Source organism: Rhinoderma darwinii, chromosome 4, assembly GCF_050947455.1.
Source record: "Rhinoderma darwinii isolate aRhiDar2 chromosome 4, aRhiDar2.hap1, whole genome shotgun sequence".
Classification (NCBI taxonomy): Eukaryota; Metazoa; Chordata; class Amphibia; order Anura; family Rhinodermatidae; genus Rhinoderma; species Rhinoderma darwinii.
Window position 1 is genome coordinate 185929451 of NC_134690.1, and position 15879 is coordinate 185945329.

At 40.2% G+C, this 15879-nt stretch overlaps 1 protein-coding gene across 3 annotated transcripts in view; it reads left to right on the plus strand.

Annotated features, from left to right (window-relative positions):
* PRIM2 (DNA primase subunit 2) overlaps window positions 1-15879 on the plus strand; it is a 151037-nt gene that overhangs the window by 23313 nt on the left and 111845 nt on the right. For all 3 annotated transcript variants that reach the window (XM_075864147.1, XM_075864145.1, XM_075864146.1), the window contains 3 exons: window positions 2239-2359; window positions 11968-12063; window positions 15577-15714. In XM_075864147.1, the coding sequence (XP_075720262.1) occupies window positions 2239-2359; window positions 11968-12063; window positions 15577-15714 (355 nt within the window). The remainder of the gene's footprint in view (window positions 1-2238; window positions 2360-11967; window positions 12064-15576; window positions 15715-15879) is intronic.

A 15879-nucleotide genomic window follows, 5' to 3' on the forward strand; every position in this document is an offset into this window, starting at 1 on the left:
TAGTCATCTTACTGTCCGGCCGCGGCTTCCGGTCCACAAGAAAATGGCACCGGATGTCGCTCTGCCGAAGACCTTCCATTTGGACTGTGTGGGAGCGGTGCATGCGCCGTTCCCACACAGACGGCGTACACCATAGTGAATTGAACGGCTCCCGTTCACATTCACTATGGGGCTGTATGTGCCGTATTCCATCTCTGTATGTGTCGTTAATCGACATATACAGAGATGAAAAAAAAAATGGCAGCCCCCATAGTGAAGAAAAAGTTAGAAAAAAAAAAAAGTAAAACACAAATAAATAAAATTTCTTTTAATAAAACACTAAAAGCAAATTGATATCATTTTTTTTTTCCCGCGACACCCGTCCTTTAACCCGTTAGTGACCGCCAATACTCCTTTTAACGGCGGCCACTAACGGGCTTTATTCTGATGCATATGCCTTTTTACGGCACTGCATCAGGATAAAGTAAACAGAGCAGGGAGCGTCAAATCTCCCTGCTCTCAGCTGCCAGAGGCAGCTGAGGGCTGGGGGCGTCCCTGCTCTGCCCTGTGAGATCGATATAAGTATCGATCTCACCCGTTTTACCCCTCAGATGCAGTGCTCAATAGCGTGCACCGCATCTGAGTGGTTTGGGAGAGAGGGAGCTCCCTCTCTCTCCCACCGACACCCGGCGATAAGATCGTCGAGTGTCTGTGTCTCCAATGGCAGCCGGGGGGGCTAATAAAGGCCCCAGGGTCTGCCTGGAGCGAATGCCTGCTAGATCATGCCGGAGGCATGACCTAGCAGATGCCTGTCCGTTTTAAACGGACAGATGTAATACACTGCAATACAAAAGTATTGCAGTGTATTATAATAGCGATCGGAGAATCGCCTATTAAAGTCCCCTAGTGGGACTAGTAAAAAAGTAAAAAAAAGTTTAATAAAGTTATTTTGAAAAAAAATGAAAAACCCAGCTTTTCCCCTTACAAAATGCTTTACTATTAAAAAAACAAAATAAAGTAAAAAAAGTTACGAATATTTGGTATCGCCGCGTCCGTAACGACCCCGACTATAAATCTATTACATTATTTAACCCGCACGGTGAACGCCGTAAAAAATGTAATAAACTATGGAAAAATTGCTGTCTTCTGTGAATACTGACTTTAAAAAAATGTGATAAAAAGTGATCAAAAAGTCGCATCTACTCCAAAATGGTACCAATAAAAACCACAAGTCGTCCCGCAAAAAAAAAGCCCTCATACAACTGCATCGGCGAAAAAATAAAAACGTTACGGCTCTTCAAATATGGAGACACAAAAACAAATAATTTTGAAAAAAAAGCGTTTTTACTGTGTAAAAGTAGTAAAACATACAAAAACTATACAAATTTGGTATCGTTGCAATCGTAACAACCCGCTGAATAAAGTTATTGTGTTATTTATATCACACGGTAAACGGCGTAGATTTAAGACGCGAAAAAGTGTGGCGAAATTTCAGGGTTTTTTCTATTTCCCCCCAAATAAAAGTTAATAAAAGTTAATCAATAAATAATATGTCCCCCAAAATGGTGCTATTAAAAAATACAACTTGTCCCGCAAAAAACAAGACCTTATACAGCTGTGTCGGCGCAAAAATAAAAAGGTTATAGCTCTTGGAATGCGACGATGGAAAAACGTAAAAAATGGCTTGTTCATTAAGGTTTAAAATAGGCTGGTCATTAAGGGGTTAAACTGCTCAAAAGGGTGTTTCAAGGCACTAGGAAATCCCCGAAGTGCAACCGTGACCTGTAAACATGACTCATTTTACGCGATGGATAAATGTTGTAAAAAGTAATGGAAAAATGGTCAATTCAAATGTATACAAGCTTTCTGTTTCACTTCTCTCCTCTCATGAATGTGGTTTAGATTTTGGACAACATTATTATTGATAAAAAAAATTTTGTTGTTTATGTCAATGAAGAAAATGACTAGAATACACTTTGTAGGATGGTGTAATGTCTCCAACATATAAAAAAGCAGCACAACCACAATAGAGAACCAGGGGGTGCTTCACAGTGTACAACGTCAAGGTTCCAGGACTTTAATTCGTATTCCATAAAAAGTTTTAATTGTTTGTAGGAAATATAGATTGGTTTGGTGAATAAACTCTTCTCGACAAACAATGAAGTTCTGCAGTTTCTCTTTTTATGCTTGGTATAATGTCTTCTGAATTACTAATGTTTACCCTGGTTTTAATAACATCTTTGCTTTTTTTCTTTGTAGGGAAGATTTGAGACGATGGTTTATACAGCAGGAAATGGACCTGTTCAAATTCCGCTTTAGCTGTTTGGCAAAAGAAAGGGTCCAAGAGTTTTTGAAGTTCAACGATTTGGAATATGTTGCTGTAAGTAACTATAGTGGAGTATGCACTTGCTGTACAAATATATTTGTTTATAAATTGTTGTCCCTGGTTCCAAAATGACCCATACAACTTCACTTTTGGCAGTGTTGACTGCAATTGTAACGGCCCTGGCATATGACACTCAGGTGTTTTAACATGAAAATTCTTTGAACATTATAAAAATCAATACTCTGAACTATACAGCAATCCTTGACATCTGCTGGAACCTCCAGACAGTTTTATTGAGCTTTAGCGAAAGCTCAGATTTAGATGTTGCTCTATGAATTTCAAATCAATACTGCACTATTTTGGGCGCTGTGGATTATTTTTATGTAGTGTACTTTTTCTCACCTTTTAAAGAAGTCACGGAGAGGTGCTCTCACTGGCATACAGTTAATGGAACAGTCGCAGTTATGGCTCTCGGAATGTGGCAACAAAAAAACAAATTATTTTCAATAAAAAGTGCTTTTATTTTGCAAAATTAGTAAAACCTAAAACAAGGAAAACAAATTGGTATTGCCAAGATTCGTAATGACCCATAGAATAAAGTTCAAGGGGTTATTTGAAAAACGGGGCTGCTTTCTTCAAAAACCAGCGGCACACCTGTCCATACATTATGTTTGGTATTGCAGCCTTTCTTCATTGAAGTGAATGGGGCTGAGCTGGAGTACAACACAAAACGTCTGGACGGGTGTGCCGCTGTTTTTGAAAAGAAACAGCCATGTTTTTCTAAACTTGGTCAAGCCCATTACCATAAGGTATAAATGACATGTTAAACTGCGTAAAAATAATTCCCCTCTCCACCCCAAAAAACCAATACATAATATGTGCCCCAAAGTCGGGTCTTTAAAAAAAAAAACAAGCCCCATATGACTATATACATAGGGAAAAATGAATACGTTATTAATCACTGCATCCGATAATCTGCCAGACAGATGAAGTTCTGGGCCAGAAATGGTTGGACTGCTTGATGTCTATGATACATGTGGTAAACCTAGTCAGGATGATCTTCTGATGTTTCATAGGTACATGTTAGAAGATCACATTGGGGAGATCTGGGATCTTGGATTGCCACTTATTTCCAGAATAAGGCCCCATGCACACGGCCGTGCCTGTAATCACAACCCGCGATTGCGGGCACGGCCGGCCGCCCGCATTTTCAGGCCGTGCTCCCGTACAAAGTATGGGAGCACGGCCCGTAAAATACGAAAACTAGGACATGCTCCATAATTCCCGGCACGGTTCTACGGCACGGACACCCATCCGTAGTGCTACGGAAAGGAGTCCGCGGCCAATAGAACCGAATGGGTCCGTAAAACTGCGGACCGTAGTACCATCCGTGGTTTTACAGTCGTGTGTATGGGGCCTAAAAAGGACTGTAGAACAGATTTGCCTCGATACTAGAATTTGGACATCAATACCGATACTTTGTGTGGGATTGTGATTCTCGGTATCAAAACTATAACTTGAAGAGAGAATAACTTTTGGATTTATTTTTTTACCTTTTTGCATCCCGGCATTCATAACTTTAACTGTATTCAGAACGCGACACTTTGTTTTTTTGCGGGACGAGTTGTTTATGAAGGTGCCATTTTATGGTACATTTACATTAACGTTTAAATTTTATATACATTTTTATTTTGCAAAACATGCAGAAAAAAAAAGCATTTTTTTTTTCAGGTTACTGCATACACCGATCATCATAAATGACACTATACATTTGTTGTGCAGGTTAATACAGTCACAACGATACCAATATGTGTATATGATTTTATGTATTGGGACTTATGTTTTAATGATGTTTTATTTATTGTAAAAAATGCATTTCTGTATGTTGTTTTTTTTATTTTTATTTTTTTACAGTTTTTTTGTAATTTAACATGACTTTATTTTTTTTTACTTTAATGTACCACTTGGAACCCCATCTATGAGCCAGAGCAGAGAGACGTTCACAAAGTGTAATTTTCACAGTAGCTTACTCAAGCCTTCCATATATTATTTATTTGAATGGCCGCTATGTAAAGCAACATTTCTCCTGCCGTGACTACAGCTTCCAGGGGTTAGACTAGCCGACTTTTATTTAAAAAGGGCTTGACTTCATGAGGCAACCCCTTTAAAACCGTATTGGCCACCGCAACCATGCAGAACAGTATTTTCCATCGCTCATGACTTCACCCGTGCGAGGAGACTGCCCATCCCAGGACAGGAAACCTGAGCAGATAAAAAGGTTTACACCCCCTCCACTCCTCCGTTTCAGGTTTCCTGTCCTCCGCATAGGTTATCCTAGGGAGCCTCTGTTCCCATTGGAGATATGTATCTAATTTTTTTTATTTTTTCTTCACACCCGGGGCTGAGGACTGGAAGCTGGAATGAATTTGCCTTCCTTTCCTGGTATGGAAGAGAGAAAGATAATCCTGCATGGATAAAATGTATTAACCATGCTCTGTTAGTATGTGATTGTGCAAGCAATGTAAGAAAGTAAGGAAAAATACATGTGGGAATTCAAAACCAAGTATGGATAATAGCGGTAGTTAATTGTTATTGTTGGCGATATGTATAGGGATTTCATAAATAACTTAAATGTGGAAAAATGAGTCTAGAATACATTAAATCCTATTAGATCCATGCCCCAATGGAAGCAGAAAATGGAAAGTTCATAAATGATTCAGGTCTTAGCGCAAAATACTGTTGCACTGTATACAGAATACAAAGCAGCTGTATCTCAAAAAGTGAGAATCATTTTTAATAAAGTATTTTGAAAGTTGCACCAATCACACTGATAGTTTTTTTTTTTTTTTCCATAAAAATGTCTTTCAAAGGTGCATTTAGACTTTAATGGAAAAACTCTTAACCCGTTAGTGACCGGCCCATAGTGTTTCTACGTCGGTCACTAACGGGCCTTATTCCGATGCCATAGACTTTTTACGTCGCGGCATCGGAATAAGTAAACGGAGCAGGGAGCTGTCAAATCTCCCCGCTCTCAGCTGCCAGAGGCTGAATAGCGTGCACCGCATCTGAGTGGTTTTGGAGAGAGGGAGGGAGCTCCCTCTCATCCAACTGACACCCGGCGATAAGATCGCCAAGTGTCTGTGTCTCCGATGGCAGCCGGGGGCCTAATAAAGGCCCCCAGGTCTGCCTGTGGTAAATGCCTGCTAGGCTATGCCAGAGGCATGACCTAGCAGATGCCGGTCCGTTTTACACAGACAGGCATAATACACTGCCGTACAGAAGTATTGCAGTGTATTATAAATGCGATCGGAGGATCGCATAGTGAAGTCCCCTAGTGGGACTAGTAAAAAAGTTAAAAAAAAAAAGTTTAAAAAAAAATATGAAAAACCCACTTTTCCCCCTTACAAACTGCTTTATTATTAACAAACAAAATAAAGTAAAAAAGTTACACATTTGGTATCGCTGCATCCGTAACGACCCCAACTATAAACTTATTACATCATTTAACCCGCACGGTGAACGTGGTAAAAAATAAAATAAAAAAATTGCTGTTTTCTTTGAATCCAGCCTTAAAAAAAAATGTGATAAAAAGTGATCAAAAAGTCGCATCTACTCCAAAATGGTACCGATAAAAACGACAAGTCTTCCCGCAAAAAAAAAGCCCTCATACAATCGCATCGGCGAAAAAATAAAAACGTTACGGCTCTTCAAATATGGACACGCAAAAACAAATAATTTTGAAAAAAAAGTGTTTTCACTGTGTAAAAGTAGTAAAACATACAAAAACGATTCAAATTTGGTATCGTTGCAATCGTAACAACCCGCTGAATAAAGTTATTGTGTTATTTATACCACATGGTAAACGGCGTAAAGTGTGGCGAAATTGCTGTTTTTTTTTCTATTCCCCCCCCCAAAAAAAGTTAATAAAAGTTAATCAATAAATTCTATGTACCCCAAAATGGTGCTATTAAAAATTACAACTTGTCCCGCAAAAAACAAGACCTTATACAGCTATGTCGACATAAAAATAAAAAGTGTATAGCTCTTTGAATGAGACGATTGAAAAACGTAAAAAATGGCTTGGTCATTAACGTCTAAAATAGGCTGGTCATTAAGGGGTTAAAGGGAACCAGTCACCAGCATTTCACCTATTGAACTTTTACTTATCCCTCACTGGCCGCTGCTATCAAAAGTTCATTGCCGTTATCCCCTCTCCTAAACTCCTCCTCCGACTGTAAATAACGGTCTGCAAACATTTTGCGCCTTTTATCGTAATAATCCGGTGTCCCTTTGTGCGCTCACACCAGAGGAGGACATCAATACACAAACGTGGGATTTTCTGTGCTGGTGGAAGGCGAAGAGCTGTCAATCAAAAGTAAGGAGGCGGGGAAAACTCGGAAAGACTTGAGGAATGAAGATATGACTCTTTTCAAACGAAGATATGACTCTTTTCTGCTCATTAGCATACGGGGTGGGAACACTAAAAAGCTGAATACTAAAGCTACAGAGCCGACTAAGAAGATAATTATAGGTTATATAGAAATGATTTTTCACCCACTACCACCTGGTATTGCTGGTTTAATAGGGGAAATGCTGGCGACAGGTTCCCTTTAAGTATTTCAGATCGGATATATATTTATAATTTTATAAATTACTCCTTAAAAATGAAAATTGAAAATCTGTGCTACTATTCCTCATCTAGGTTTAGCTTGGAAGAGCTGGTAAAATATGAAATAAGGAGAATACCAATCCATTTGTATGCTGTGATTGTTTTTTTCCTGTTTGCAGTCCGTAGGGGGAGCTCTTGCACCATTTAGCTACCCGTTTACAACATATCGTTTTTATAAAAATGTTCTTGAGAGAGAGTCTAACTAATAGCTAATAGCCTTTGTCATTTGCTTCACCTTAAAAAAAATAAAAATCCTTGAATTGGGTTTTATGTCTGCCCATATTGTTTTCTTTTTTTTGTTTGGTTATCTCCTCCAGTACATTGCAAGACTTCTTGGAGTACCTGTCTCAGTGCAGCAGAATACAATACTTACTATGACTGGTTTATATGCGATATTAGGATATTACCTTTCAATAGAGCATAAACAAAACTGTTCGGAAAGTATTTTATGCAGATTAGAGGAAAGCAAAAGTGTTCTCCATCACAAGGTACTGCAGATTTCCCCTGTTTTTAATGAAAAGATACAACCCAAAACTGAAAATACTGTGCGTCTGTCCATACGTAAGGTAATATGACAAATAAATTCTGATCCATTCCTGACAGATCCCATTGACTCATAGTGGGTCTTTTTATTTTTAGCAAAACACTGTACAAAAGCTCAGCATGCTACGGTTTTCTGGCTATAGTCTAGATATATGATGTCTAATCGTGTTATTCAGCACTTTACAGATGATTATAATCCATGGCTGTACATGTAAGACTACGGTAAGCTCAATGTATCCCATTGGCCACGGATCATTTCTGAGCATCAGCATTTTTTATACTAACTAGATTCTATGTCCTCAGGTTCTCTCTCATATTTTGACGTTCGTGCCGTATTTATCTCAGAAATAAGGCTGGGTTCACACAGTTTTTTTGCAGGTGGAAAATCTGCCTCAAAATTCCGTTTGGAGTTTCCGCACTGCTTTTCGCAGCGTTTTTGCCCGCGGGCAAAAAAACGCTGAAAAATACGCTTTCTTTGGCTTCCATTGATGTCAATGGGAGGTCAGAGACGTAAACGCCCGAAGATAGGGCATGTCGCTTCTTTTTTCCGCGAGACGGTTTTTCCGCTCGCGGGAAAAAAACCGCCTCGGCCTCCGATTGAAATGGGAGGCATTTTCGGACGTTTTTTGACGCGTTTTCCAACGCGGTTTCCGCGTCAAAAAGCGTGTAAAAAAACTCTGTGTTAACTGGCCCTAAGAGTATATGGTGTTTCAGTAGGATTCCATCTTCATGCCAGGCAGAGGGTTTTCTCCTGGACAGGCTTACTTGACAAGGTGCAGCTAAAGCAAGCACTACTGGATTGAGCACACACTTTTTTTTTTTTTACTTCAAGTTTCAAGTAAACCTGTCCAAGAGAAAACCCTCTCCCTGGCATGAAAATGGATTTCTACTGGAACACCTTATTATTTTACTTCTAAGACAGAAAGTGCACTAACCTAAAAATATGAGAGAGAATCTGATGATGTAGAATCTAATAAGTTAGAACCAAAAATAATGATGCTCAGAAGTGGTCTGTGGGCAATGGGAAACATTTAGGTTCTTACCATAGTCTAACATGTACAGCCATGGAATAAAATCATAGTGCTGCATAATACGATTAGACATTGTGTATTTTAGTGACAACGATGCACAATCACAGGTAGCTTTCAGAACAATGTCGTTCTAAGGGTGTATTCACACGGCAAAAACGGCCCATGAATACTGGCCCTCATGTTCTATTTTTGGCCGTTTTCACGGCCCGAAGACCCCCATAGTAGTCAATAGATTTGTTTTTAATGGCTGTTTTTCAGAAATAAGTCTTTGTGACGGCTGTTAAAAACTGATCCCTTCACACGGGGACTCCCCGAGCACAGCACTACTTTACGCACTGAGCCCGGGGAAGCCTGTGACGTCACTGTCAATATATGTACAGTGATGTCAGGGCTTTCAACTATGGAGTCCCTGGCCAGAGTATCGCAAGCCCTCTGACTGGGGCTCCTGTCTTGGGAAAGCCCTTGACGTCACTGTGCTTATATGGACAGTGACGTTAGGGGCTGTGTTATGCGAGAATCCCCGGCCAAAGCATCGGCAATGCTCTATCCATGGATTCTGCTCCTTGAGGGAGCTCCAATAGTGCTTTCTACAGGGTGGGTTGTGTGTGGCGCTATCTACAGGGTGGGTTGTGTGTTGCGCTATCTGCAGGGGGGTTGTGGCACTATCTATATGGGCTCTATCTACAGGGGACACGTGCTATCTACATGGGCACTGTGTGTGGCACTATCTGTGTGCTCTGACACTATGTGGGCTCTGGCACTATGTGGGCACTAGCACTATCTACAGGTGCATTGCGGCACTGTGGTGTTTAAGGGGGTTGGGACAAAATAAAACCCTCACGAATGAAGGTCATCCGTTTTTTTTTAACAGGCATGAAAAATGCATGACAAACTGCTATTAAAAACGGTCAAACTTCTGGGAAATGGCTGAAAATTTGAAGACCCACTGGTGCAAAACGGCCATGAAAAACTGACAGTTGACTCGTTTTTAATGGACTTAGTTTTTTTTCCCACTGTCGTGTGTGTATATTGCTTTATTACTAGTATATTTTTATACTAAAGTTTGTAATGTCCTTTGGTCTTGTTTGCTTGGACATCATTTAATACTAGTAGAACAATAGAAAATGCATCCCTTGTCTCTGTGCATGAAGAAAAATGTAAATAGGAGATATGACTCCAGTGAATTATTTTTGCAGTCTTTGGTGTTTCCTAGTTCTTTCAGGCATTTATCAACAATATCCCCTTAAGGACATGGCCATTTTAATTTTTTAATTTTAGTTTTTTTTCCTCGCCTTCCAAAAGCCATAACTTTTTTGATTTTTTTTCGTCGGCATAGCCGTATGAAGGCTTGATTTTTTGCGGGCCGAGTTGTAGATTTTCATTTCACCATTTTTTAGTACCATATAATGTACCAAGAAACCGTGGCAAAAATTATTTGTGGGGTGAAACTGGCAAGAAACGGCGATTACGTCATTTTTGGGGGTTGCATTTTTGTGGCGTCCACCAGGCGGTAAAAACTACATTTTACCCTATTCGAGAGGTTGATACGATTATGGCGATACAAAATTTCGTGTTTTTTTTTATGTTTTACCACTTTTATTTTAAAAAACCCAATTATTTGCTAAAAAGAAAAAAGCTGTTTTTTGTTGCCATATTCTGAGAGACGTAACTTTTTTTTTGCTGATTTGAGCGATGTGAGGGCTTATTTTTTGCGGGATGAGCTGTAGTTTTTATTGATACCAATTATATTTCATTTTTTGGGTGAGCTGATGTGACCAACCGGATTAAATAACTTTATGCTGTAATAGTTTGAACGTTTACGGACTCGGCAATACTAGTTATGTTAACTGTTAATTTGTTTTTAACATAACTAGGGAAACAATTAGAAAAGCTTTTTTTTAAATTTAATTAATTTTTTCCTTTTTATTATTAGTCCCCGCAGGGGCGTTGAATTGCTTACATGATATACTTCAATACTAATGTATTTGAGTATATCGTGCTTCTAATAGTCCTCTATGAGGCCCTGCCGGATACAGGAGGGTGAAGCGGTGGCAAGTTAGATGGGCCTGCCCCCCGTATTGTAATGGATTAGATGCTGTATATCGATTGCAACCACATTGACTTTTATTACATGCAAAGTAGGCTACGGGACATAGCGATCTTTGGCCGGGCGAACTGTGTCGCACGTGGCCAAAGTCACCGTGTAGCGGATAAACAGACAGACAAATTTATTTACTGAAAAAATATTTATTGAAAATGACATTATTCTTCTCCCTCTGTGGCAGCCTGCCAGAGAGAGAGAGAAGATGCAACTGGTGATCACTGTGACCGGCTGTCACAGCTTTCACCTGACCAGAGACCACACTGAGTGGTCTCTAGATGACGCTCTGTGATACAGCAGTCTATAGACAGCTGTATCATGGAGCTCCTTACAGTCGGCGCACAAGCGCTGCTGGGACGAGCAATATGATCGCTGTGATAGGTTGTCACAACAATCACTTGACCGCAGACCACGCTGAATGGTCTCCGGTTGAAGCACCGTGATACAGCTGTATGACGCAGCTAAATGCCACCGGGGACCGGCAAACCTGCTAACTCTACAGGACGTTCTGGAACGTCCTTGCAGAGTTCATTGTGAACTGCCCGGACGTTTATAGTCAATGGGCGGTCCGCAAGTGGTTAAGGACCTACTGTGTAGTGGATAGAGGTCCTTGGAAACTTGCATTTGGGGACCAGAGTAAAAGAATTGGCGACACTGGTATATTACATGACCCGAGTAGCTCCCTTTGGGCAAATACTTAGAATTAGTAAAAGTTTCACGTTGAGGTAGAGCTGTACTTCTTGGACATCTATGCGAGTAACAAAATATAGAACCGATTTGGCATTCAGAACAGTTCAAATTGCTCCAGTGTTTATTGTTTGTGGATAAAAACCTGTGTGACTGCATCTGACAACCTAAGGTTGAAGTCACACGTGGCAAATGTCTTTTGCAGAAATTTTCTTTGACTAAAAATCATTTCTATTCATCTAAATGGAACTTGGAAAAATCCATGCACCTGACGCAGAAACAACCCCATTCAGAGGAATGGAACTGATTTTCAGACGCAGGAAATTTCTGCAACAAAATCTGCCGCGTGTGAATATACCCTCATCGTGTGTAGCAATTAATTCAGGAATAATTAGCTACTAGGAAATATCTGGAAAAAAAGAAAGTGATATGAGAGAAAAACAAGGTGGCACCAAATAAAAGGGAGTTGTGTTGCTCATATGTCATTCCTTGACATTGTAAGTTTTTAATAAAATATTTTATCTGTGCAAGCATTGAAAATATAAACTATTTTTTGACATTATATTTTAAAGACTGGAGAATGATAAGTCTTTTGAGAGATGCTTAAATTAATACCACAAATTTCTTGTAGATTGGTGAAGAAGAAAAGAAGCTGCATCAGGACGATCTGATCAATTCTTCATTTGGCCTGAGCACAACTAAACTGGAAGACTGTGAATTTTACAAAGTAGGTTTCTTTTTTATCTGAAACTTTCTTTAGGCTGTTCCTTCTAGAATAAGCAGTCAAAATGTTCAGTTTCTGGTGTTAGTTTTTAGGATTCCTAGAAATCTAGGTAGAAAAATAAATAAATAACCGACTATATATATATGTCTAGAAGGTTTTGTACAAAAATATAATTCTCAGGTTTGAAAGGAAATCTACTCAAAGGTGATTTTCTGTATAGACATGTGAGAAGTTCACATTGATGGGTTCCAAAATTCTAATGTGAAATTATAAAATGATAATATAAAAGGGCCAATCAAACCTACGGCAGATGATCAGTAACTTAAATCTGAGCAGTGGCGATCGGTGGTCTGAGCTGAGGGACTCCACTGATATTTAGGCACAGAGTTCTAGAATGAAGCTGCTGAGGCATTGTAGTGAATGCTTTACCATTTGACTTTGTCAGCTTCATTCTGCTGTCCTTTTGAGTGAATGTAAAAGGGCATTACAATCCTATTAGTTTGAATAGGACTTTAGACTGTTCGCTTCACTCAAAAAATATACTAAGGGGAGGCAAAGTGGACAGCACTCTCTAGTTCTCAGGAGCCCTTTCATTCTAGTCATTGTCACCCCCACCAAATGACTTGGGAGATGTTTAAAGCCACATTCAGAATAGTGAATTTGACACAGATTTTTGGTGTGGATTCCTACAAACTTCTGTAGTACAAAACATGAATGTGGTTTTAAAAACCCCATCCACATGTAGCAGAAAAAAATGTGGGCAATTCAGGGCATACTGCGGATTTTTAAATCCACAGCATGCTTCTATTGCAGATTTTACACTTTGCAGCACGGTCATTGTTTCACGCATGTCCTATTTTTTTTCATGCATCCCTTCATAGACTCTAGTCTATGGGGGATTCGTGATATCGCGTCCCGCAGAGCACGGATGCACCTCGGACGTGAAAAACGGCTGTTTTTCACGTCCAAGATGCGCAACGCCCGTGTGAATAAGGCCTAATCCACATGTAATACATGTGGATTTTGCACGCATTTACACTCACACTAAAGCCCTCCTACACACGAGCGTGTTTGGCCCGTGATATACGGTCCGTATGTCGGCCACATTTCCCGGACCAACCGCACTGCAGGGTGCTGGGTCTTAGCATCATAGTTATCTATGACGCTAGGTGTCACTGCCTCGCTGCAGGACAACTGTCCCGTACTGTAATCATGTTTTTAGTACGGGACAGTAGTTCCACGGAGAGGCAGTGACACCTAGCGTCAGTAGATAACTATGATGCTAGAAGCCCGGCTCCCTGCAGTGTGTTCGGTCGGGAAATGCAGCCAACATATGAACCATATATCACTGACCGAATACGCTCGTGTGAATCCGGCCTAAATATTTATGTGCTCCTTTAAAGAATTTTGGGCAAAACTAAAAACCCTGAGTTGTGCCTATTAAAAGAGAGTCTCTGTATCACTCTGGCCCCTGAACAAATTATATCAGTTTTTCCTCTGTGTTTCTTAACATTTTACAGAAGTCTCCAGTCTCCATCTACACCACATTCCAAATTATTATGCAAATGTTATTTTTCGCTGACTTTCCTAAATAGTCGATGTAAATGACAGTCAGTATAATCTTCAAGCCATCAACCGTTGGAGTATAATGCAAATTTTATTGAACAAATCTCCTAATGATAACAGGTTTTTTTTTTAGAAGTAAAAAACTAAAAATGCACTGTTTCAAATTATTATGCACAACAGAGATCAAAACATTTTAAAGGTTGTAAAGAGAACTAAAATGGCCATTTGTTGAATTTGCAGCATCAGGAGGTCATATTTACAGAAATCAAAAGCTCTTTCAATCAAAAAAAACTTAACAGGCCAAGTTACATGTTAACATAGGACCCCTTCTTTGATATCACATTCACAATTCTTGCATCCATTGAATTTGTGAGTATTTGGAGAGTTTCTGCTTGAATATCTTTGCAGGATGTCAGAATAACCTCCCAGAGCTTCTGTTTTGATGCGAACTGCCTCCCACCCTCATAGATATTTTGCTTGAGAATGCTCCAAAGGTTCTCAATAGGGTTGAGGTCAGGGGAACATGGGGGCCACACCATGAGTTTCTCTCCTTTTATGCCCATAGCAGCCAATGACACAGAGGTATTCTTTGCAGCATGAGATGGTGTATTGTCATGCATGAAGATAATTTTGCTACGGAAGGCACAGTGGTTCTTTTTGTACCACGGAAGAAAGTGGTCAGTCATAAACTCTACGTACTTTGCAGAGATCATTTTCACACCGTCAGGGACCCTAAAGGGGCCTACCAGCTCTCTCCCCATGATTCCAGCCCAAAACCTCCTTGCTGACGTCGCAGCCTTGTTGGGACATGGTGGCCATTCACCAACCATCCACTACTCCATCCATCTGAACCATCCAGGGTTGCACGGTACTCATCAGTAAACAACATGGTTTGAAAATTAGTCTTCATGTGTTTCTGAGCCCACTGCAACCGTTTCTGCTTGTGAGCATTGTTTAGGGGTGGCCGAATAATAGCTTTATGCACACTTGCAAACCTCTGGAGGATCCTACACCTTGAGGTTCGCGGGACTCCAGAGGCACCAGCGGCTTCAAATACCTGTTTGCTGTTTGCTGCTCCCCTAATCCTATTAATTTGTCTGGCAGAAACCTTCCTCATTATGCCTTTATCTGAACGAACCCGTCTGTGCTCTGAATCAGCCACAAATCTTTTCACAGTACGATGATCACGCTTAAGTTTTCTTGAAATATCCAATGTTTCCATGCCTTGTCCAAGGTATTGCACTATTTCACGCTTTTCGGCAGCAGAGAGATCCTTTTTCTTTCCCATATTGCTTGAAACCTGTGGCCTGCTTAATAATGTGGAACGTCCTTCTTAAGTAGTTTTCCTTTGATTGGGCACACCTGGCAAACTAATTATCACAGGTGTCTGAGATTGATTACAATGATCCAAAGAGCCCTAAGGGTATGTGCACACACACTAATTACGTCCGTAATTGACGGACGTATTTCGGCCGCAAGTCCTGGACCGAACACAGTGCAGGGAGCCGGGCTCCTAGCATCATACTTATGTACGATGCTAGGAGTCCCTGGCTCGCTGCAGGACAACTGTCCCGTACTGTAATCATGTTTTCAGTACGGGACAGTTGTCCTGCAGCGAGCCAGGGACTCCTAGCATCGTACATAAGTATGATGCTAGGAGCCCGGCTCCCTGCACTGTGTTCGGTCCGGTACTTGCGGCCAAAATACGTCCGTCAATTACGGACGTAATTAATGTGTGTGCACATACCCTTAGACACAATACCATCCATGAGTTTAATTGAAAAACTAATAATTAAATGTTTATGACACTTAAATCCAATGTGCATAATTATTTGGAACACGGTGTAATGTACCTCATGTTTAGTCTTCTTCCTATCCCAATTTTATCCAGGATTTTGCACATTTGATTACTTTGGTTTAATTTTGAAATTTATTTTTTCTTATTTTAAGGTTCCCTTTCAAGCTGCCCTTGACTTAGTGCGTCCACGAAAAGTGTTCCTCTCTAAAGGGTTTGCTTTCATTCCACACAAGGATATTGTTACCTTAATCTTGAATGACTTCAGGACCAGACTGTCCAAAGCTCTTGCAGTAAGTTGCAGTCTAATTTCTCTTTTAGAGTGAAACATTGACCAAGTATGATTCGATTCATAGTGTCTTTTCTTTCTAAAGTCTAAATGAAAAAAATACCTTTAACTATTGGTACTTTAACCCCTTCTTGCTATTGGGCGTGACTGTACGTCCAGATTCAAAGGG